Genomic DNA, 25,273 nt, shown 5'->3' on the forward strand with positions numbered 1-25,273 from the left:
CCTTTGCTGTGTCACATACACATCTGCTCAATGCACACCACTCTCAGCCTGTCACCTCAGATGCAAAGGTGCTCTGAGGGTCATACAGGAGCTTGCCCACCACAGCTTTGATCACTGTGGTGGGGCTTCCAGCAAGAAGAACCAGGCATTGATCACCAACTAGAGCTATCGGCAGCAAAAGGAACAAATTTGAACAACACGAAATATGCACAAAATGCTAAACCTATGGGCTGGAGAGATGGCTCAGTGGTTGAGCACTGACTGCTCTTCCAGAGGTCCTGAGTTCAATTCCCAGCAACCACATGGTGGCTCACAACCATCTGTAATGAGATCTGATGCCCTCTTCTGGTGTGTCTGAAGACAGCTACACTGTACTCATATCCATGAAATAAATGATATTTTAAAAAGTGCTAAATCTAAAAGAATGCATGAGGCATGGTTTGTCTGTAGCCCTCCCTGGGCTCAGGTGTTGAGATCTGAGCTTTCACTGTCACAGTATTTGGAGGCAGGGTCTTGGAGGGGAGGTGATCAGAAACTTGAGAGGGGTCCCATTGCCATGGGGTTAGGGAAATTAAGAACCTGTTCACTCTGGTATCTCAGCTCTCACTCTCCCACACCTCTGTGTGAGGACGTTAGAAAGCGAGCTCCCACCCCAGCAGCCCACCCACACTGCACTCTCATCTCAAACTTCCAGCCTCCAGAGCTGTAAGAAAATCAGTTTCTGGCTGAAGCCACGGAGTCTGATGTGGCATTTTGTCACACGGGGGCCTCTCGAAGAGTCTGTTCACACGAATTCAGAAGCATGGGAAACTGTGGTAGGTTGCTTAAGGTCCGGAAAGACACTAAGGAAAAACGTTAAATGATGCAGGGACGGCACGTCTGCTATGGATAGAGTAAGGCTGTTCTCCGGGTAGTAAGGTTGCCAACTCCCCTCCAACCCCCACCCCCGACCCCACCCCCTGCCCCACACGTTCCCGGTAATACACTCACCTGCGTGAGCCAAGCTGAGAGCCCACAGCCGAAGATATGAGGCTGTATTGGAGATGCAGCCCAGGCAGTACTCAATGGTGTGGATGGCTTGGTGGACAAAGATGTCTCCAAAGTTGAACTGTAACAGAGCACTTTCTACCTTATTTAAGTTCTTTCTCGCCCTTATCTCTTCTTTTTATAGTGGGAACATTAAAATCCAATTTTCCTTTTTATTACAGTCATCTACATATTTACGGTGTGGGGTATATTGTAATAGATCCTCATCATGTCGGGGAAATTGCAGGGCTCTGAACTCCTGTCTTCCAGTTACAAACTATATCATAGATTGCCATCAGCCAGAGTCACCATGGGCCAGGAAAGGGGAAGAAGAGGGTCATGGGAAGGGAATGGGAAGACACCCAAAGTCAAGAATTCTAACATTTGCTTACAACCTTTTTTCCTTCTCAAACCTGCAATTTTCTAGAAATCTCACCAAAAAATAAAATCCATCTTCAGGAAAGGGCATGCCCTAAACCCCTTGTACAACCCTGGGGGCTTATTGGTTATAATATCCTTCAGTGTACCTCTGGAGCCAGCCTGCAATCTCACCAGAAAGAGAGAAAAAAGAAGAGTGCTGATAACCCTTTGGATTGTAACCCATGAGCTACCAAAGTGATATGTATGGCTAACGTTAAAAGACAGCTATAAATCCGGACTCTCCCTTGAGGAGCACACGCTCACACTTGGGGATGTCTTATTCTTTTCCCACGTATCTGCTTCTCTTAGCCCCTGTGCTTAAAAATCCATGTTTAAAAAAAAAATCCTTAAAAAAAACTGTCTCTCCTTTAAGAAGCCCATCGAAGGTCTTGAGTGTGTTTTAATTTTCCCCAGAGCCCTTTTTTGTTTTGTTTTGTTTTAATAAACTCTATGCTCCATACTGGCTCATTCTGAAATTCTTTTCTGTGTCAAGTTAAGGACTGGTCTCCTCAGGCTGCTGTGGACAACAGGGTGGAGTCATAGCTCATCTCCATTCTCGCTGCCCCTGACTGGCAGCCCCGTGGCTGTGGAGCACTAGACTTTATTTAGCCTTGCTCCCTGGGCCTTGGTACCCATGTGCATTCTTTCACAAGAAAGGGGGATACATGATACCTAGATGATTGGGGCATGGGTGTTAAGAAACTTTTTGCCTAACTTGGGGAGGTGCACATTAATTTACTTGAGGAAACGGCCGGAGTACGTGGCACCATTTCCCAGCAACAACAGAAAGGTTCTGTAAGAGCTGGGCTGAGAAGGGGAGGTGAAGTCACACTGCAGCAGGACGCATGCGCAGGACAGGAAAGGGAAATGTGTTCTCAGAGAGGAAACTGAACCTGAAAGGAAAATCTAGGTGGTTTGCGCTATTGTTGAGTCCAGTGTCAAAGGGAAGTTGGAAACCAGGGCCTGTTAGCTGACAGCAGACAGAACTCAGGTAGCGATGTTTCAGGAAAGGTGGGGGGGGGGGGGGGGAGGAGTGAAAGAAGTCAGAAGTCAGTGGTGAGCAGAAATGTCTAAGCAGAAAGAGGTGAAACATGGCAAAAGATTAATCTACAGGCACAATGGATCAGACAGCTCCCGCAGGGATTAGTCTAGCCAGATAGGAAGGAGGAGAGTGGCTGGAAGACCCCGTAGCTGTCACTATTCCCTATTCTCTGCTAACTTGGGAGCAACAGCCCCTGGAGCAGCTCACAGCCCAGTGAGGAGAGCACGCAGAAAGGCAGCGGCCACACCATAGCATGGTGACTGTTCTGGCTGGGTATTTCGGGATTATGGGAAGGTCTCCTACCCAGTTGGGGTCAGGGATCATACAGGCCTCGAAGTGCTTGAGCCTAAGTAGCTACCAAGGACGGCATTGACAACACTGAATTGGAGGAAGCAGCAGCTGAACTTGCAGGTGCTGAGTTTGGGGGTTGGGGGTGGGGAACGAGCTACAAGAGAAGAAGCATACAGCAGGGAATTCTAGATATACACTAGGGCTTAGAAAAGCCAGATACATTATGTTGGAAAAAGGGGTTAGGAGCCATAGCAATCCACTGCTTACTTCAATACCTCAAGTTAGACCAAAGCTGTGTGGCACCATAGATGGTACCAGTGCTGGGCTCTCTCAACGCTACTGATGCTTGGGGTTGGGTTCTCAGCTTAAGGGACCCCCTAGGCTGCTGGGCGGATAAGTCGGTTGGTACTTACATGCTCTTAAAGATAACAGCAGTAAGTGGCCAAAAGAGTAAAGCATTTTCAAATTCGATGTTAGCTTCCTGTTCCGATCTACTTAGATCTCTCCCTCCCCTGGGCTTTCTGAAACCTCCTGACCAAGGAGCCACAGGCGGAGACCAGCAGAAGCCTCTAGACCCTCCAGCCTGTGCCTGAATTCATTCAGGCAGGATGGCATCTGCACCCTTGTGGCTGTAAGGATCCCATCCCAATTCTAGACTCTGTGCAAACTGAGAGGCTGGCCTTTGGTACTCTAGTCTCAGGTACCTCCTCCTCGTGTCCTTCCTTCGTCCCATGGGCACCTGCAGTCTTCTTAACAGAGGGGCCCTCCATGGCATCCTCATGGATCGTGAAGGACTGCAGCTGTTGACAAGCAAGGAGAGGAAGACACTTTCAGCTTGACCTCTGAGTTATTAAAGGTATTAACAAAACAGTGACCTCATTCAGTGTCAGCTACGTACCTCTTACCTATCATGCTGTGGTTATTTGGCCTTTTGCTATGTTATTCTTCATTCAGACCCCACATGAATGAGAGTTGAGGTTAATATCCACCTTACATTTTAGGAAAGTAGAATTTAATGCCCACAGTCATTGAAGACATCTGAAATCTCAATGCGGTTAGCTGTATCTTCTGCACTAACAGAAGAAGTCAGGGAGTCATCCATGCTCCCCAGGAGAGGGTAATCTCCCCAAATACTATTTACGTTACTGTGTACCCTGGGTACCACCAAGAGGCCCAACGTAGGTTAGACAAAAGAAAAAAAAAATAAAACACTGAAGTTGATATTTGGCAGTAGCAGAAAGTTATTCATAAATTAAAACTGATCTATTTGAATGTGCCTACTAGAGGGTTTCCTAGGATATAGGCTGCAGCATGGAGTGAAATCAAACCTTAGAAAATTAATTAAGAGTAATTTATAATATTCATTTTAAAAGTAGAATTACCTGGGGGCTATGGGGGTGAATGTCTGTGATCCTAGCACTAGGGAAGTGGAGGCAAGAGGATTGCTTCAGGTTGAGGCTAACCTGGGCTACATAGTGAATACCAGATCAGCCAAGGTTATATAGTGAGACTCTGTCTTTAAAAAACAACAGTCTAAGGGTTGGGGATTTAGCTCAGTGGTAGAGCGCTTGCCTAGCAAGTGCAAGGCCCTGGGTTCGGTCCCCAGCTCCGAAAAAAAAAAAAAAAAAAACAGCAGTCTAGATGCTTATTAATCTTCAGTGACAACTGGATAGGACAGACACTTTCCTCTGAGCAGAGTCTAAAGGACTCCAGACTCACTGTGTTTGGGAAATAAATGTGTGAAGGACACACTCGTGAGGCCTCCCCAGGCCTTGCAGGGAAGCCCACCACGCTATCCTCACCCAAGACTATTTCTAGGAATGTGTGCTATGATCCACAGTGGGCAAACTAAAAGCCAGCACTTACCTGAGATTTCTGGTGCTTGGCTCTAAGGATAAATGGCTTAATCAAAAGCATCCACGGCACAGACACCAACGCTATAATGACAAAGAAAGTCTGGACTTCTTGCTGTAAGATCAAAATGATGACCAGTCACTAAGATGACCACAAAGGACCCTTCCCACGCACAGAGGGATTTCCTGTCCTCCAGTAGGGAAGACAGGCACTTCAGCAGCCCCTGTACCATCTAAAGCATCCCCACACATCACCCTCACATCTGCTGCCTTCCTAGTGTAGACAGAACTGCTATTCTACCAAGCTCTGAGCCCACGGAAGGATGGGAATCATTTCTGTGTTGCGTACTCTCTATGTGGCCCTTGTGATATTCTCACACCATACAGAGCCAGTCTTTAAAACAAGTCCCCTAGGGACACACCCTGAAGGCAGCTCTGTTTCCCTCCCTCTAACTCTGCCCCATGACATAGTTTCCCTGGTTGCAGAAGGAAACTGGCAGGTCACATAGCTCCAACCATCTCTATGCTGAAGGCCTTGGTCATCTTACGTTCAATCAATAATTACATATTTCTTCCAGTGTGAGGTAATTATTTGAGCTCTCTCATCCTCTTTTCCTCCCCACTCCCTTCAAAAAGAAACCAAGAGTTCCCCAACTCCCTCTACACAAAGCTTTCTGTTTCATGTCTCCTCATAGGTTGGGATTTCTGCCAAGCACTCAGAGCCCAGTTTCTCATGGCTTCCCCTTTGACCACTGCTGAGACCCAAGAGGAAACTCCAGCTTCAGATTTCCTTTCAGGACCCCCCCCCCCCGACCTTGGCTTTTTTTTTTTTTTTTTTTTTTTTTTTTTACACATTCCTCATCCACATTTCCCGGTTCTGAGGATGGATTCAGCTGCTGTTGTGGAAAGAAGGGAAGGTGTCTTGACTAGGACAGGGACAGAAAACAGCTCCAGAGCTAAGGAAATGCCGCAGGTGAACCTTCCAGTTTCCTCAGCTGTTCTCGCCAGCTCAAGGTTCCTGTCAGGTGATGGATTATGGGAGTGGTGGCAACACATTCTACCCAGTAGGAACATTTTATCCGTATCTGCTCAGTCTCCTACCCTCCATTTTACGTGCTCAAAAGAGGGCGGAGCTACGCATCCTCACCCTGTCCTTATCCAAGGAAGCCCCTGCCCATAAAGCTACCTCTCTGCCGTTTGTCTGTTTTTTCAACCAGACCTCCGGTGCCTAGACTTGGTAAGGGGCGTTAGGCAAAGACAGACAGAGCAAAGCGAAGTGGAGATGGCAGTGACTGCCGTTTGTTATGGAAATCTCAAACTGTATCAACATAATTAATCTTTCTAGGTGGCCTTGGGGAAGGCAAGCAAGGCCCTGTAATGTTTTTAAATGGAACACGAAGTTGGGAAGCCACAGGCTGCAATGCCTGGTGCCTCTTCCAAACTAAGTGAACCCCTGGCCTCTATAGAGATAGTTAACACTGGAAACACTTGGTTACTCTAAGGCCAAATCTTACAAGAAAGGATTTGTTACACGGTTACTCTAAGGCCAGTATTGACAAAAAAAGGTTTGCTTGGGAAATCCAAAGAAACGTTCACACTGGTGCCAGCATGGGATAAATGAACCTTTAAGACATACTCCTTTTGTGCCAGCATTCTGGGGCCAGCTAACAACAAGTCAGACACAAAAGGGCCCTCTGAGGTAGGTCTCTTTTCTGATTATCTAAAACCATCTCTTACAAAAGCCTTGTCAGGAGGCAGGTTTTCTTCTTGCTTGACACCTCTGAAGGGAAGGGAACACAGCAGGGGCCAGGGAAAAGGCTCAAAGTCGGCTAGGAGTTAATGTTTGCAGGCCCTGGCTTCCATGGAAGAGCCACCTGTGTGAGCCTAGCCACAGAACTCGGTCCAGGAGTCAGGGTCCATTCATCAAAAGCTGCCCTCTACCTGCATTAGCCGGCTTATCTCTGGGTGAGACCAAAGTAACAGAATGATTCACTGGGTTCTTTTTACATCCAGTCCCAAGGAAGCACGTCTATTATTTCAAGATAAAATACACTTTATGGGGAGAAGGAACATACGGGGAGCAGGAAGGGAGGACAAATGAAAATAAAGTATGACAATCCGGATGTGTGGTGGTGCAGTGAGGAAACCCGTGATTTGTATGCCCGCCTAAACACCACTAAGACACCTAACAAATTAGCATTTGAACCCACTGAAAATAGTAGGTTACACTCAACTGCCCATCTCTGCAAGTTCCACATCTGCATGTCCAGCCAATCAAAAATATTAACAAAACAGAACTCTTTAAACACATACCAGACTTTTTTCGAGTCATTATTTCCCCCTAGAAAATGGCATCCCAGCGATTTACATTGCATTCACATTGCACTGGATGCCAGAGTGATCCAGAGAATGTAGGGGAAAAGCTCAGCATGGTGGCGCACACTTTAGTCCCAGCACTTGGGAGGCAGAGGAAAGTGGATCTTTCTGAGTTTGAGGCCAGCCTGGTCTACAAAGTGAGTTCCAGATCAGCCAGGGTTGTTATACAGAGAAAGCCCATCTCAGAGGGTGAGTGGCAGAACCCTGCTCCCCGTATGGGAGACTACACGGACTCTACACAAATACTGTACCACTTTACACAGGAGATTTGAGCATCTGTGGATCTGAGGATCTACAGGGGTTTTCTGTGTCCTAGAACAATCCCCTGTAGGTCCCCAGGGGCGGCTGTTAAGGCTGACAAAAAGGTTAAAGGAAACAGGAAAGACAGGGTGAGAGTAAAATCTAACTGTTGGAACATACATCCATGGAAGAACAGAAAATGGGGTGACCTCCTGCTGTCTTTGGGAATTATGGGATAGCAGAAGCCTAGCCCACAGTTTTCTAGAAAGCCACCATCCGTGGAAACAGAGGAACTTCGCTTTGGGTTTTATTTTCATTTTCTTTTGTGTGAATCTTAGCTAAAGTTTGCTTCTTTTAACAAAATATTTTATTTGCTTGTTTATATGTAGACAGCGTTCCACTGTGTAGCCCTAGTTGTCACGGAACACCCTCTGTATAAGACCTCAAACGTAGAGATCTGTCTGCCTGGGTTTCTCAAGCAAGATCTTTTAAGCCCCCCCCCCCCTTCTCTCTTTTTTTTTTTTCCTTTTTTTCTTTTCTTTTCTTTTCTTTTTTTTTTTCTTTTTTTACATTTACTTATACATTTATTTTGCAAGCGTGTGGAGATCAGAGGACAACTTGAGGGAGTTGGTTTGCTCCTTTCACCGTAAGGGTCCCAGGAACTGAACGCGGTCACCAGGACGGCAGTGAGCACTTAACCAGCTGTTGAGCTATCCTGCCAGTCTAAGATTTTTAAATCTTCAAGGTTTAAAACTTAAACTGGAGCATTTTACAATTTAAGCCAATCCATCAGAAGGATTATTTTTTTCCTCTTCTCCTAGCCAGTTTCCAACTCCTCAACAGTCATGTCCCTTGTGTATTACCCCAGCAGGAGGACTGACAGCCACAAAACTCTGCCTGTCCCCATATTTAATGAGAACACAAGGTTCTTCCCGGAGTGCCAAAATGGCTCAATCTTGCAAAGAACGACTCTCTGCAGTACTCAGACCGTGAGAGACATTTTACAGAATCGAGTGGGTCTGAGGAGGTATTTCCAAAGCAGAGCTACCTGATGGCCGTACAGGGGTGCGTTGGACGAGTCATCGTAGTCAAACAGAAACATGCCGATGAAGTGGATGAGGATGCTGGGTGCCTTCTGGGATGTGTGGGCATCATATTGACACCACTTGAAAATGATCATGAAAACCAGGTATCCAAACAGACTCAGCATAAAAATCATCTCGGGGATGAACTGCAGAATGATGTTGAGGGTTCGTCTGAAGTAGCTGGGGGTGGAAAACACAGGTAAGACAAGATGGAGCATTAACAGAACGTTGGCGCTTAAGAGCGCCCCCTAGAGCACACGGTGCTCATTTCCTTCTTGAGCACCTGACGGCACACAGCTGTACTCCCCTGGCAAACACAAATGTGCATGGAAAGAAAAGGAGAGAGAAAAAAAGCAACATGGGGGGGTGCTTTGGCACAGATTTGGGGAACCTAGGTCTAGAAGGGTACCATCCAGTGATCTGGCCACAGCTTCTCATGAAGACTTCACTCCTAAGTCCTATTTGAAGGTGAAATGAAGCAATAACAAGACATTTGGAAGCTTTCTCCTGTGCATGTGCTGAGGCAGGGTCTCCCAGTCTACAGCCCATGGGCTAGACGGAGCCTGGAAACTAAGACTGATTCTGAGGCTGGAGAGGTGGCTTAGTGATCAAGACTACTTACTGCTCTTCCAGAGAGGACCCAAGTTGGATTCCCAGCAGTCACATCAGGTGGATTAACGTCAGTGCCATGGCTTCATTTTCTGGTACCCTCCCCCCACCACACACACACACGCACATCTCTCTCTGTGTTTCTCTCTGTCTCTCTCTCTCTCTCTGTCTCTGTCTCTCTCACACACACACACACATACACACACACACAACTTAGTGGTTCTCACTTTTTCATGATTGGATTGAAAAGAAACACTAAAAGCTGGATCTGAATCATGTTCTAGCACTCCCTGGGCCACACAGTGAGTCACAGGGCAGCCTCCACAACTTAATGAGAGCTTGTCTCAGAACTAAAGGAGTGAAAAAATAAAACCAGGCATCATGATTTCTATCATCCCAGAACGTGGGAAGTAGAAGCCGGAGGACCTGGGAATCCGGGCCATCCTTCGATATATACCAAGTTCAAGACCAGTCTGCACTCCGTGAGACCCCACCTTTAAAGCAGGAGGGCTGTGACTGTTCTATAGCTCAGGAGCAGAACCGTTGCCTAGTGTGGTGGTTTGGATGAGCACGGCTCCCATGGGTTCATGCATTTGCCTACTTAGTCTCCAGTTGGTGGACTGTTTGAGAAGGATTAGAAGGTGTGGCCTTATTGAAATAGGTGTGGCCTTGTTGGAGAAGGTGTGGTATTAGGTCTCCTGTCTATCTCTCTGTCTGTGTCTCTCTGTGTCTCTCTGTGTCTCTCTGTCTTTCTCTCTGTGTCTATGTGTCTGAGTGTGTATGTGCATCTGTGTGTCTGTGTGTGTATGTGCCTGTGTGTCTGTGTGTGTCTGTGTCTCTATGTGTGTCTCTGTGTGCCCGTGTATGTCTGTGTGTGTGTCTCTGTGTGTATGTCTGTGTGTGTGTGTATGTCTGTGTCTGTGTGTATACGTCTATGTGTCTGTGTGTGTGTGTCTATGTGTCTGTGTGTCTATGTGTGTGTGTGTGTCTATGTGTCTGTTTCTATGTGTCTGTGTGTGTGTGTGTGCGTGTGTGTGTGTGTGTGTCAGGATGTAAAGCTCTCAGCTACTACTCCGGCTCCATGCCTACCTGCCAGCTGCCATGCTTCCCATTATGCTGATAATGGACTAACCCTCCGAAACTCTAAGGAAGCCTCAAGTTAAACAGTTTCTGTTACAGAAGTTGCCATGGTCAGTGTCTCATCATAGCAATAGAACAGTGCCCAAGACACCTAGCCTGTGTGAGCCCTGCGTGCAGTTCCTAATACCTCAAGAAAAGAGGAGAGTATTTTACGATCCTGAAATTCTATAAATTCTTTCAAGACACAAGGCCAAGATAGAGTAATAGAAAGGTCAGGACCTTGTGCTGTAAGACACAGCCCATCCAGGCTAAGAGGGGAGGAGCTCTAGAGAGAGAAAAGTCCCCAATGTCTATTAGGAGGCCAATGGACGTCCAGCTGGAAAGCACCTTCCCCACAGATCTTTAGCTTCTCACTCACAGACTTCCCTCGGGGCTCCACATCCTTGATCTTCCAAGTAGAACTACATCCATGGCCTCTCAGTTACACTCACCCTGGAACTGGTTCTTGCCAACAAAATGGGACCAGAAATGGCACCTGTGACCTTGCGTGGGAAGCTTTAAAACTCACCTGCAGGGCTCCAGGAAGTGGCCACCCATCTTCTGAGTCCCTTTGTATGAGGAGAACAGGTGTGGCGCCCATGTGGTCCCTTCTGCAATGAATGCTTCATGGTCTTAAGCCATTGAAGCTGGAATTGTTCTTTTTCCTGTAACCTGACCCAGTCTTGTCATATATCTTCCTTTTCCTCTCCTTCCTTTACTTCCTTGGGTTTTTTTGTTTTGTTTTGTTTTTTTAAGACAGGATCTCCCATAGCCCAGGCTGGCCTTAAACATGCTATGTAGCTAAACCTTGAATTTCTGGGAACCCAAGTGCTGCATGTGCAATTCCGTTTTGCAGTGTTGGAGGCTGAACCTGGCTTTATGCACACCAGGCAGACACTGCATCAGCTGAACCACATCCCCCATTCTATTGTGTTTAGCATGATAAGCTCACACTGTCAGGCACTGAGCCTATGATCACATTCACTAGGAGCTAAACTGACTGATTCAAGCTCTCCCTCATTTCTGTGAGCCAATGCCCCCCTTTCTCCTAGGCAGCAAGTTCGATTTGTCTGGTACCTGCAGAGATGAACAGATGAGAGTGAGGAGGAGAGGGAGAGGAGAGGAGAGGAGAGGAGAGGAGAGGAGAGGAGAGAGAGAGAGAGAGAGAGAGAGAGAGAGAGAGAGAGAGAGAGAGAGCCACCAGCTGGGAGAAAGAACATCCAGGATGATTCAGGATTGGGAGCACCTTGGCCAGAATTCATACAATTCCTCCCTGATATATTAGGTGGAAAATGAGCTCTATAGTTTATCAACCTTGCCTTTCAGGTAGAAGGAACACAAGGTGCTCCCTGGGCCCCTGCTGAACCCCAGGATATTTTTCGGGTGAAAAGCACACATTTACTTTGAGAGACTACATACATGGCAGACACAAAGGTGCTCCTGATTCTGGCCAACCAGCCTATCTCAACTCAGCTCAAGCCAAGACCCACAGGAAGCACCTGCCATACAGAGGCTCACTGGTAGCTCTGTCGTCTTCCTCATCGGTGCCATTAGATGAGCAAGCAGAGGGTCAATAGAGACGTTCACACAGAGGTAGAAGATGGCTCATCAGTCCTTCTGCCCTTGTAAAGGACCCAAGTTTGGTTCCCAGAACTGCGCTAGGCACCTCACAATCGCCAGTGACTCCAGCTTCAGGGGGTCCATGAGCCTGTGTTCACATGCCCATACCCACACCCAAACGCACATGCACACAGACACATGATTTAAAATATTTTTTAAAGAGGAAACTCACATGTGATTGAAGAGGCTGAGGATAACACCGAAGATCATATGAACGATTCCCAGGATGACCGACATCTTCATCTTGTAGGAGTTTAAAAATGTGAGTTTGTTTGAAGCCAGGTTCCAAATCTGGGTAAGAAACATGACAAGAAAGACATGAGGAAGAACTGGGGAGGCCTGTAGGAGTTGGGGCTACAGCCCAGAAAGCAGCTACACAGAGCTGCTCTGGGGGCGACATGACACTGGGCTCAGACAGGGACCTGTGAGGCTAAATAAACCATTTCCTCTCCAAGTTGTTTGTGGTCATGGTGTTTATCGAGGCAACGGGAAGTAAACTAAAACACAACCTGAACTCTATCCTTGAAACCCATGTAAAGGAAGAAGAAGAGAACCAACAAAGTCATCTACCTCCTCCTATAGGCCTCCCCTCATAAATCACACACACACACACACACACACACACACACACACACACACACACACACACATGGTTTACCTGGTGCTGAATGGAAAGATATTCTGAAATGCTATGGAGAGTCTCAAACTTGCCTCATTCTAACCACCTGCAAAGTGTTGGCCCACGAATGGATCTCAACTCCTTGAGTTCATGGAATAGTTCACGTGGCAAAGCATTTCCCAGAACCTTCTTAAGTCATTCCTACAATCAGTTGTCAAAATCACTGTGGAGATACGGTTCCTGCCTTTCACCAGACCTGGCACATATTCCAGCCCTGAACAAGGACATAGAGTAGGCAGGGGCTAGTTGGGATCTTACTCTGGTTAGCTAATGGTCCCAGCACTGACCTTCTTCCTCGCCACGGAAAGCTCACTAACCCCGTGGTTTGCATTCCCGTCCTTGTTCACACCCTCGACCTCACAAGAAACTCAAACACATCCTGTGTGTCATCTTAAAAGAAATGCACACAGCCTTCTCTCGTCCATCACAAACAACTTCCTAGTCCCAAATGCTTTCCTTCCTAGGGGCTGTATCCACTACTTTTCTGTTGCTGCAATGAAACGCCATGACCAAGGAGGCTTATAGAGAGAAGTGTTTATTCTGACGTATGGTTCTGGAGGGATAGGAGTCCATCATGGCAGAAAAGCAAGGTGGCATGAAGGTAGAAACAGGACGCTGAGAACTCATACCCTGAACCACAAGCATGAAGCAGAGAGAAGTTTTTCATCTCAACCCCCCCCCCCCCCCGTGATATAGTTCCTCCAGCCAGGCTACACCACCTTCACCTCTCCAAACAGCACCACCAACTAAGGACCAAGTATTCAGATGCCTGAGACTATGGGGGACATTCTCATCCAAAACAGCACAAGCTAGACACAGCTTTAATACATAGTTGTCTTGCCCATTCCCACTGTGTGCACACACTCACATACACATGCCCACACACAAACATGCTGATGGAAGTTACATACAGCTTGGGGTCTCTTTGCAATATTCCAAGCAGCTGCCAGACAGCCGCCAAGAGACCAGTCGGATGGAGGGAGAGGAGACTGCAGTGACTAACACTAGAAGAATCTCTTCTGTTCTTGGCCCAGCTACCTGGCATCTAGGCTATCCCAGACTTACCCTTTGACCTTGAGTAACCCATTTCTGTAACACCAATCACCGAGATGAGGATACGATCTTTAACTATAGATCTAGCCAATCAGATACACTATAAATGCTAACAGCATATATGCTATCCGGCATATATCAAGCCCTTTAGATGAACTGATATCATTTAATTCCAACAAAGACTCCTAGATACAAATATTCCAGTTATAGAGGTAAACTTACAGAGAATTTATCATAATTTCAGGAAGAAGCAAGTTTCCAATGTACCTTGGAAGAAAGTCATGTCAGCCACTAGTATGTATCACGTTTATGACTAGATTGACACATCCACTAAGCAGTCTCAGGGCCCTGGCTGGTGTACCCATTCTACAGGTAACAGAAGAGGCACAGAGATCCATTTACTCAAAATCACAAAGCCAATGAGTGGAGAAACCAAGGCTCAGACACAGGGAGCTGGATTCCGGAGCACAGATTCTTAACCACTGTGTCCCCTCTGTGGAGAGTGGCTCAGAGACAGAGCACGCGCTCCCATGCACAAGACCCAGGGCTCGGTGAACAAGGAAACTTGAAAACACCTTAAAGCTGCTCTGCTACAATGAAGGCACTTTATGACCCAGCTCACAGGAAGATGCTTAACACGTGAATGAATGTGTTGAGGAGCCTTATATGACGTAATAAAGTTCCTCCATCACTCTCTGGCTCCAACAGAGAGAGAAATGTAAGAACCACAGCAGCCAGACCCGCTGCTGTCTGTAATGTTTTATATTTTGTGGATTTTAAATTATACCTTTATAATTTTAGGGCAAGAATTTGGGGTTCTGATTTGTTTTGTTTTTGTGGTGCTGGAGATAGAACCCAGGGCCTCAGTCGAGCAAGCTCTAAACTACCAGTTTCCCCCTTTATTTTTGAGCATCCCACCTCTCTCCAACCCTGCCCATCTTTTTCTTCCCTTTCAAAATTGTAGTCAAGGGGCAAAATTGCATGAAGGATAGGAACGCAGGATGAGTAGGCTGGGTTTTTTTCCTTCATCTTCTTTTTTTTTTTTTTTTTTGGTTCTTTTTTTCCGGAGCTGGGGACCGAACCCAGGGCCTTGCGCTTCCTAGGCAAGCGCTCTACCACTGAGCTAAGTCCCCAACCCCTTCCTTCATCTTCTTAAAGTTACTTTTCTGTTAGTTGAGAGGCTGGGAAGATGGCTCAGGGGTTAAGAGCACTGGCTGCTGGCCTGTGTAGCTAACAGTCAATGTAACTGGTTTCAATGGTGTCTTCACATGAATGTTTCAATAGACTTTGCTCTCCGTCACACTCCACCTGTGTCTTCCCCGGTGCACACCAGGTCCCCCCTCTCCCTGATTCTCCCAAAACCGTCCTCATGTCTGCCTATATGTCACCCAGATGCTTCCACTACCATTTGTCCTGCTTAGGGTTGGTTTGTCTGTTTGCTTTTGTCAACTTGACACAAACTGAAGCCACTAGGGAAAAGAGGACATCAACTGATAAAATGCCACCAGATTGGCCAGTTGAAATTTTCCTGATTAATGATTATGTCTGAGAATCCAGCCCGCTGTGGGCGTACGAGCTGGGGCAGGTGGTCCTAATGGTGTAAGAGGTGTGGCTGAACCAGCCATGAAGAACAAGCCAATACAGCATTGCTCCATGGCTCCTGCTTCAGTTCCTGCTTCCGGGCTCCTGCCTGACTTCCGTCAATGGCGCACTGTGATGTGGAAGAGTGAGCCAATTTAACCTTTTCCAGTCCAAGTTGCTTTCGGTCATGGTGTTTTATCATAGCGATAGAAAGCAAGGTAAGATACCCCTCCCTCCCAACCCACTTAGGAGCTTTTGTTCTTTTCACGATTCCCCTTCTAGTCCTGTCCCTCCACGCCCACAACCACATCACACTTTAAATCTAGGTTCTACAGAAGAGAAAGCAAGCAGCATTCATCTGTCTACAGCAGGCTGGTTTAGCCTGACGCAGTAGCTTCTAGTTTCATCCATTTTCCTGCAAATGTCATGATTTCATTTTTCTTTAAAGCCAAATGAAATGCCCCTTGTGTAATGTGCCCCTTGCTGAGTCTGGGGAGCAGAACTGGACAGATGGGGTTCACTGACAGTTGGGTGTGAGCTGTGCAGGAAGAGGAGGTAAAACAATGGGATTCAAAGCGAAGGAAAATCACCGGACCCTGACAGCTTCCCCTCGCCATCTTCATGGCCATGACATCCTGACCAATGAGAAAGCCTTCCTCTATGCAAAGATAACACATGGAGCTGGAGAGGAGTGGCCAAGAGCACATCTGGCTTAAACCACATGCAACTCTAGCTCCAGGAGATCTGATGCCTCTGTCTTGTTAGGGCACCTGCACTCATGTAGGCAATCTCGTGTGCACACACGCACACGCATGAACCTGGGCACATATACACAGACACACAGAATCAAAAAATAAATAAATAATAAAAAGAAGATCTTTACAAAATATCAGCCACTCATGTTTGTCTTTCACACTTTGCAGTTTACAAACTGACTTTCAAGGGTTTTACCTGTTTTGGTGAAACTTAGAATGCAGCCGGGACTGAGCAGTGCGTCTGAAGATTCCCATGCCCTGCCTTCTGCTTTGATTGGGGTGAGGAGAAGAGAACTCAGGGAAACTGGAGGAGAGGACGAGCATAAGGGGAGCGACTGAGAGGGACCGGAGAGAGGGACCGGAGAGCCACTGTCAGGCCAGCTGCTGAAGCTGAAACTAGCCTCAGGCTGTTCCACACAGAGCTGAGAATGACATTAATCAAGTCTACGGGACTCATGATTGATCAGGGGCACAACACTGACACCTGGTGGCAGATGCACTGGCTTTATCTGAAAGAACCTGGGTATCCATTCATAACTCAGGGGGTTTTTTTTTTTGGTTTTTTGTTTTTTTTGGTTTTTTGTTTTTTGTTTTTTGTTTTCTCCTACTCAGAGATGTCATGGTGTAAAGGCTTTGGAAATTACCACATCTAGTTGACTGAGAGATATAACAAACGAATAAGTGAAAAAATGAAACCTATTTTTAAAATCCACAGGATCCTGGGGAGGCAGCTCAGTCTTGGTCTGTGAAGTGTTTACCACGCATGTAGGAGGATCCAGGTTTGATTTCAGAACTCATACAAACATGTGATGAGATAGTGTGTGCTTTCAGTCCAAAGCAGGCAAACATAGGAGCACCCCTGGCGCTCACTAGCCAGCCGCCCTTGCTTATTTAGCAAGCCTCAGGTCTCAGTGAGAAACCTTGACTCAAAGTGCAGGGTAGGGGGGAGGGCGGCAATGGGGGGAGGATGGGGAGGGGAACAGCCATAAAGAAGGGGAGGGGGAGGGATTTGGGGGATGTTTGCCTGGAAATTGGGAAAGGGAATAACACTCGAAATGTATATAAGAAATACTCAAGTTAATTAAAAAAAAAAAGTGCAGGGTAGGCTGCTTCTAAAGATGGCGCCCAAGGTGAAGCCTTGGCCTATAGGAAAGCTAAAGCCATGCTTTACAGTGTAAAAGTAAGATGCTATCCACTTCGAGAAAACACCAAAGTAGGACACTTGATTAGGATATTAAGTAACTTAAATTTCTAGGCAACCAACCTGTATATGAGAGAGAGAGAGAGAGAGAGAGAGAGAGAAACAGAAAGAGACAGAGAGACAGACAGAGACAGGAGAACATGCATGTCTTCAGAGACTGTCCACCACCTTCTTTTACCTTTTTTTTTTTTTTTTTTGGTTCTTTTTTTTTCGGAGCTGGGGACCGAACCCAGGGCCTTGCGCTTCCTAGGTAAGCGCTCTACCCCTGAGCTAAATCCCCAGCCCCTCTTTTACCTTTTTTGAGGCAGGACCTCTCTCTGGCCAAGCCCGTGATCCACCTGTCCCCACCTCCTGAGGGTTGGGATTCTAAGCACATACCATCATACCTAGATTTTGTTTTGTTTTATTCTTTGAGGCAGGATCTTGCTATATAACCAGGCTACCCTCAAATTTATATAAATCCTCCCATTTCCATCTCTGAGTGTTGGGATTAAAGGCTTGCTCTGCCGGGCCCAGTCCATCTATGACTTTTGACATGAAAGCTTTGCAGACCAAACTCGGATCCTCACACTTGTAGCACCAAGCACTTTGCCAGCTGAACTACCTCTCCAGGCTGCTCTTTAAAAGAGCAAGGGCTCTTTAAAAGCTTGTTGTTAGCCAGCAATGGAAGAGCTGCTGGAGAAGGAGGTGGGCAGGAAACTATATAGGAAGGAGAGTTCAAGGCGTGGTAGAATTCATCTGCTGGACACAGCTCTGCCTGTCGCACAACCCCCTGAGTTTATCCCACCTCACCCCCTGTTTGATGCCCCTTCTTTACCTAGAGATCTCAACAACATGTCATCTATAACTGGCACTTCACCCTGGAGGGAATTCTTACCGGATCAATCCCAAATGGGTAGGGATTTCCAGAATACACTCCTGGGATGGCCGGATCCAGCTGCAAATACGGATTCTGTTCCACGACATGAGCACTAAGGAGACAGAGCAGAGAGACAAACATGACATAAAAACAGTCAGGTGCAGAAATACTATACTGACATCAGCCATGCGCGTGAATGCCAACCAAAGCCCAGATGCTGGCGAGGTGGCAATTTTGCTCACTCGATGGCTCCATATTTGGTCACAGAATAGCTAGTACGTATCAGGTACTACCCAGAGGCCTGAGGTTTCTGAAATTACCCTCTGGACCACACACATTCACAGTCCATTTCCAAAGAGCCATAGCTCTGACTGGAATGCAGTCAGGAAAACCAGAAACTGTAATAAGTCTGATGAAGTGGGGGCTGGGCTGAGGGGAACAGACAAAGGAGAGAAGTTAGGCAGAACCGAGGCATGAGGTCTTCCAGGGGACACCTAGGCCAGTCCTTAAGGACAGATGAGATTTTTACACATAGATCTTGTTACATATATGCACAGCTCATTAAGTGGATGCTGGAGCTCTGAAGTTAAGTCCCCATGTTGGTACAGCAAGTACTTTACCAGGTAACTAATGTCCCCAGCCCCTTCCCCCCTTTATTTTCCATGAGCCTCTATAGAAAGTCCAGGGAATATGTGTTTGAAATAAAGAAAAGAATGACCGCTGTGACAGAGTGCCCAGGAAAACTCTCTCTGCAGGCTGCATTACTATGCTGTGGTCCCAGACAGTGGCGTGGGACATCTGGAAGGTTACTTGGGACACTAGTGTGTAGCCTTCCTTATTGGGCCATACACCCAACCCCAGGGATCACAGGCTTATTGTGGGTAGTCTCCAGATGAAAGACACAGTGTCAGAGGAAGCAGGCCCAGGACCCAGGCTCCGCTTGGTGACCTAACTCTCTAATGTTTCTCTGCCTCACTGAGAACAAGGCTCTGCTTTGCACTAGCTGGGCGTAAGGCTGACTACCTGTCCTCCCTGGCTCCAGGGTGTCTGAAGAGTCTGGAGCTGGGAAAGGAGACATTTGCAGGTACATTAAAGAAACACACCCCTACCCATATCTGCAAGTTCATTCACACTACAGGGAAAATGAAATTTCATGTAGTTTTGGGGAATCATACAGATTTAATATAGTTCAAAGCTAAGTTCCTCTAGGTGTCTATTCAGAAGCCCCATCATTGTAAGGGTGGAGTACGAATACAGCCAGCCATCTAACTTCAGTTTTAGCCTTCATTTTTATCACATTGTCATTCTCTACGCCAAGGGCTTGGGCCTTCCAGAGAAACCAAATGAGATCTGTCAGAACCTCCACAACTCAAGCTAAAAACTGTCACCATCTAGCCTGGGGATGGAGTCAGTGGTGGTCCACTTGCTTGTACAGGGACCTGATTTCAGTCCGTTTACTAAAAACAAAACAAAACAAAACAAAATCCCTTCCATTCTCTCCGGAGAGCTCATTTAAGTGTTCCAGAAATGTCTAGCAAATAAATCCCCAAGAGAAAGTTCCCTAGAGTTAATCTCAGATGAAGCTGCTTGCCTTTGCTCTCCCATTCATGTCCTCTACAGACTTGGTTTCCTCCAATAGGCTGGGCACAGTCAGGCACACCTTTCATCCCAGCACCTGGGAGACAGGTATCTCCAAATGTCAGAGGCCAGGGCTATACTGTGAGACCAAGTCTCAAAAACAGAAAGAAGGGAAGTAGAGAGGACAAGAGGGAATGGGGAGGAAGAGCAAGGGAGGGAAGGAGAGGGAAGAGGAGGAGAGGAAAGGGAAGAAAAAAAGGAAGGAAAGGAAGGAATGTTATAACACTCCCTTGAAAGGGGGAAGAAGAGGAGGAAAAAGAGGAGGAAGAGGAGAAAGAAGAGGAAGAAGAGAAGAGGCAGGACAGGAAGCAAGGCTGTAACTGCATTATTTCTGTCTCAGATTCTGAACCCCTCTCTCCCTAGATCCACAGCCCTGAAATGCCGCACTTCCAGTCTGATTAGCTGCTCAAACAGTTGTGGAAAGCACATGGGAGACACAGACTGTGGAGTTAGAGAGCTTCTAGTCTCCTCCTTCCATCCAGCCAGCTTCACACACCCTCTGTCAGCCATAAGCAATCCAGGATGCTGGCACTGCAAACTCATGGTCTTCTTGTTGCTCTTAATGCTGAACTCGAGCTTTTCTGGGCAGCCTAGAAACATCCTGCTGCATGGGGCGGGGTGGGGTAGATCTGGGGCACTGAAAGCTGAGGGTCCGTATACTTCATCATCTGTGCCAGCCTTTTTAAAGCCAAGTCTTCACTCCTAAATCCCTGGCTAGCAAATCTCAACACTCGACAACCTCACCATCGTGGGTGTGGAGCCTTGCTTCCTCAGCTCCTCCTGGGGAGTTCGGCTTCTAACCCATATCATCTATTTTTACAAATGTGTCTGATGCATAGCACACCCTCCACAATGTACATTTAATTGAGCTGAAATCTGACAAGCTATCTCTCTACAACAACCAGTTCAGTAGCTGGGTTATCTATTTTTATCTATTGCATAAAATAGATAAAATAGATACTGGGGCTGGAGAGCTGGCCTAGCAGCACTCGCTGCTCTTGCAGAAGACCTGAATTCTATTCCCAGCAACCAAACGGCAGCTCAGAAAAGCTATCTTTAACTGCAATTCCAGGGGATCCAATGCCCTCTTCTGGCCTCTGCTGCGTGCACACACAATGCACATACGTACATGTAGGTGAAGCATTCATATGTGTAAAATGCTAATAAACAATTTTTTAAAAACTGGATTACTGGGTGAGATCTCAGGGGCGGCTGCGATCAGAGCCATGAGCCATGGGGTCATTGCAAGCATGCCGTAGCAGGCTGTAAACTTACTTCCACGTGCCGTTTCTGAACATAGGCTGGACACTCCAAGAGGAGCCAAAGATGTTAAAAGATTTGGAGAAACAGTCGTTGTAGATCAAGCCGGTGTAGATGGAGAAGATGCCCATGAGGAGGATCAGATAGCGCCCATTGAAGAAGATGTTCCACATCTGGCCCAGGAGAGAAGGGTGAGTGTCAGTGGGCTCTGAAGTGATGCAGGAGGTGAGAGAGACGTGGGATATGTCCAGCATCAGTAGTGTGGGGAGAGATGACATGACCAAGGCAGACATCATATCCCCACACACATGAGCTTATGTATGTCAGTCAGAGAATCCCAGACCTTTATTCACTGTGCAAATAAAAACACGTAAGCCTCCTGTTCTCTCTTTCAGCAGAATGGATGGCTGTGCACGCCGAGGTCTCATCTACTAAGTAAACTGGCAGGCTGTGGGCCCCAGCACCTCCAAGAGATGGCCCTGAGCTGGGCCCTGCCGAATCATCGAATCATTACATCATCAGGGCAGGTCTGTATGCCTTTGCTGTCTGCCATATCTGCTAAGGAAAGCAGCAGCTTCCTGGGATGCTGGATGTGGGTATCATTCATTCTAAGAACTGACGACAAGACAGGTTGCCATTTTAAAATGTCTTCCATAGAAAAGGACATCTGTCAAGCTTGTCACGGAAGACTGAATTGGTCACAAGACTGGCCTTGCTTATGATTAACTCACATTGACATCATGGCACTCTTTTAACCAATTCAGCATGTGTCAGAGGACTGCAGCCACTCTTACAGTCTGGAACATAGCTAAGGGCGTGGGTCCACTCTGCCATAACTGACTGGCAGATAAACTCTGACCTACACAGGCATCCACGGGTGTTCACAATGCCGTGGAGGGGACCATGCAAAGGCAGTGAGAAGTGAGGTCCCAATACCCAGGACTCCTTGGGGTTTCTTAAAGGTTTCTGCCATGAACAAAATATTCATGGTATTTTAAGGCAGGTTTTAAAGGAAGCCACAAATAATGTGCAATTCTTGATGGCAATTTTTGAAAATTATATATTTTGTAAATAAGCACAAAGGCACAAAATGGAAATATTTTCAAAAGCATTCATCAAGATCTTTATCTAGGTGGTTGGACTGCAATCTGACATAAGTTCAAACCAGGCTCTGTCTCAAAAGTAAATACATACATACACACACACATACATATATACATACATACATACATACATACATACATACATATATACATACATACATACTGCAAAAGTCAACGTCTCATAATGTCACAGACAAAAAGAAAAAGCAAGAAGAGTTTACTACAGCCAGAAACTCCACATTGTTTAAGAGTTTTATGATGACTTGGATTATTTTTACAAATATACGCTATTGCTTATAGTGACAATCACATACACATTTTACAGTTATTTCTTATGTGTGTGTCTGTGTGAGCACAAGCCACACACATGTATGTACCTGAGGAGGTCAAAAGAGGGTGCTGAATCCCCTGGAGTGAGAGAGTGACAGGTGGTTGTGAGCCACCCAACATGGGTGCCGGGGACCACACTCAGCTCTACTACAGGGGCGGTTAGCACTCTTAACTGCTGAGAAGCCATCACTCTAGCCCCTCACACACACACACACACTTTGCTTCTGTCTTGTGTTTGTTCAAGACAGGGTCTCGCTATCTTGGTCTGGCTGTCCTGGAACTGACTATGTAGACTGGAGTAGCCCCGAAGAATTCACAGAGATCCTCCTACCTCTTCCTCTCAAGTGCTGAGATTATAGGCGTTAGCCACAGCGAACTCCTGGAACACACATTTCAACATTTTCCCTCCAGGAAAACCTGCTGATCACCCACCTCATTGGTGCTCTTCTGAGCCAGCAAGTGTCTCTCATTTAGGACCATCCACAGGGCGGCCATCAGCATCACCATCCCGTGACCACAGTCTCCAAACATCACAGCGAACAGGAAGGGGAAGGTGATGATAGTATAGGGGGCTGTAGGGGTGACAGTCACAGCAGCTGAGGCCCTGAATGGGTCCCTACCCCCAGCCAAGACTTCTCTAGGGAAGCCCCTCCCCTCCCCATCTGCGGGCAGGTTTACACAAGCCTCCCTGATTGTCTTCCCTCCACCATCTCCATACAATCCTGGCTTGGCTCCATGTGCCTGAGCTAACCCGTGAACACAGTTCTCCTTTCTTGGTTTATGTCAGCACTAAGGCTTTTTTTTTCTTTTTTTCGGAGCTGGGAACCGAACCCAGGGCCTTGCGCTTCCTAGGCAAGCGCTCTACCACTGAGCTAAATCCCCAACCCCACCAGCACTAAGTCTTATACAGCGACTGGAGCTTCTCAAGTCACAAAGTTAGATGACATTTGTGGTAGTTGATTTTTGACTGCTTGCTGAACTAGATTACTGATGAGAATGAGGTCCCGAGGGCTCTGATCTGGATCAATCCCTTAGTGGATTCCTTGGATGGTGGCGTTTGAGAGGGGTGAAAGGTAAAACAGGAGTCTCAGGCCTTGTCTGCTAAATAAGGGATTGGAAACTGGCAGGCTGTAGCCTGGGGCATCTCTAATGGACAGACAGTTCCTGAGTTGGCCTCCAATACCCTCCAAAATAGGTCAGATCTGTATTCATCTGATAGATCCATGTTTGGGGCTTGTGCTGGCCAGTTTCTGGGTGTTTCTTGTTTTGTTTTTGTTTTTTGTTTTTGATCAACTTGACCCAAGCTCAAGTTTCCATCAGTTTGACCCAAGCTAGAGTTTCCATCAGTTTGGCCAGTAGGCAAATCTTTGGGCATTTTCTCATCACTAAATGATGTGAGAAGGCCCAGCCTACTGGGAGCAATGCCACCCAGGTCAAGTGGCCCTGGGATGTACAAGAAAGTAAGCTGAGCAAGCCACTAGGAGCAAGGCAGTAAGCAGCATCCCTCCATGGTCTCAGCTTCAGTTCTTGTCTCCAGACGCCTGCCTCAAGCTTTAGTCCTTCTTGATGAACTACAATTATAAGCTAAAATAAACCTTTTCTTGCCCAAATTGCTTGTAGTCATGGTGTTTATCACAGCAACAGAAATCAAACTAAGGCAAGACTCTACCTTGCCCCAACCCCTTCCTACATCCCTTTTCTCAGCTCTCTCTTCTCCTTCTCAACATGCTCCTGCCACCATGATGCTCAGCTCAAGGGACCGATTGACCTTCGACTGAGCCCTTTGAAGCTGGGAGCTAAAATAAAATTTTCCTCCCTGTGGTGACCTGAAGGACTAATGTCCCCATAGGCTCAGGTATTTATACACGAGGTTCCTCAGTTGATGGCACTGTATCAGAAGATTCTGGAACCTTTAGGAGGTGGAGCCTTGATGAAAGGAGGTATCACTGAGGCATGGGCTTTAGGTTTTATAGCTTTGTCCCACTTCCTGTTCTCTTTCTATTTCCTGCATGCAGATGAAAGTGTGATCCCCCCAGCTTCCTGGTCCTACTGCCATGCCTACCTACCATGCCTGTTGTGTACCATGCCACAGTGTACACTCCTTCTGGAACCAAGGAAAAAAAATAAACCCTTTCCTCCCTACATTTTTTTCTGTTAAGGCATTTTATCACAGCAACAAGAAAGCACTAATATAATCCCATCTCCAGGAAGCTGTTTATAGCGGTATTTGGCCAGTGTTATAAAAGTGGCTAAAACAGGACTGAAAGCTTGTCTCAGACTCCTATATTCTTTCCAATGTCATCTTTGGTCCGTCTCCACCACAGACAGAGCACCAACAGTTAGCCACAGGCTCGTGACCCCATGAGGCCCCTGCATTACTGGACACAAGTTGGAGAAGACTCAAGCTATAGAACTGCTATGTTCTCTGTGTGGCTACAGACCATCTGGTCTACTGTCTCTATTTTACTAACCAGACCACCATAACTGCACAGCAACAGGCACTGAGAATCTATTCTGCTGACCCAAAGTCCTGCGTATCCTGTTTTCCTCACACTATAACTTCTGGATTGAAAAGATGCTAAAGGTTCCTGCCTGACTTGGAAATAGAAATGAAAGCTAGGGTTGGCAGCCATTTAAAAGAGCCAGGTGTGGTATGACACTCATGTAAGCCAGTGCAGACATGGAAATATGGGGATCATGAGTACAAAGCCACCCTGAGCTACATACAGGACCCTGACTCTAAACAAACACAGACTCAAGGACATGTAAAGACAAAAGCCAAATCTTTCATGAGTCAGAGTTTACAAAAGACAATACAGGAAATCAAACGAGTTGTTGAGTGTCACAGTGTAATTGGATTTACCTCCTGCATCTACTGAGAGGCACGCCTTAGTAATTCTCAGTTTCTTGCTATCCCATTGTACAAGGCATCAGATCCTTACCTGGGTTTATCTCTCGGTAGCTACCTACACCATATGCATCGACAATGTTCTGGAAGCCAGCTGTAAATTTATTGGTCCTATTGAAGGTGGGAGGGTCTGTTTTAGTTTCCACTTCTGTCATGATGGGGACCATGGAGGAGCCACTGAGTTCCTGCAGAAAGAAAGGACATGTGACCAATGCACATGGAGGA

At 46.7% G+C, this 25,273-nt stretch overlaps 1 protein-coding gene and 1 pseudogene across 3 annotated transcripts in view; both read right to left on the reverse strand.

Moving 5' to 3' along the window:
* Hmgb1-ps18 (high-mobility group box 1, pseudogene 18) overlaps positions 1-25,273 on the reverse strand; it is a 600,236-nt pseudogene that overhangs the window by 270,544 nt on the left and 304,419 nt on the right.
* The window catches only part of Atp6v0a4 (ATPase H+ transporting V0 subunit a4), an 81,948-nt gene that overhangs the window by 2,240 nt on the left and 54,435 nt on the right, over positions 1-25,273 (reverse strand). For all 3 annotated transcript variants that reach the window (NM_001415838.1, XM_063285748.1, XM_063285749.1), the window contains exons 11-19: positions 25,083-25,233; positions 22,573-22,712; positions 20,723-20,880; positions 17,828-17,921; positions 11,854-11,972; positions 8,297-8,513; positions 4,646-4,747; positions 3,484-3,579; positions 991-1,108 (exon numbers count right to left, since the gene is read on the reverse strand). In NM_001415838.1, the coding sequence (NP_001402767.1) occupies positions 991-1,108; positions 3,484-3,579; positions 4,646-4,747; positions 8,297-8,513; positions 11,854-11,972; positions 17,828-17,921; positions 20,723-20,880; positions 22,573-22,712; positions 25,083-25,233 (1,195 nt within the window). The remainder of the gene's footprint in view (positions 1-990; positions 1,109-3,483; positions 3,580-4,645; positions 4,748-8,296; positions 8,514-11,853; positions 11,973-17,827; positions 17,922-20,722; positions 20,881-22,572; positions 22,713-25,082; positions 25,234-25,273) is intronic.

The sequence above is a fragment of the Rattus norvegicus genome, chromosome 4 (genome assembly GCF_036323735.1).
Source record: "Rattus norvegicus strain BN/NHsdMcwi chromosome 4, GRCr8, whole genome shotgun sequence".
NCBI lineage: Eukaryota > Metazoa > Chordata > Mammalia > Rodentia > Muridae > Rattus > Rattus norvegicus.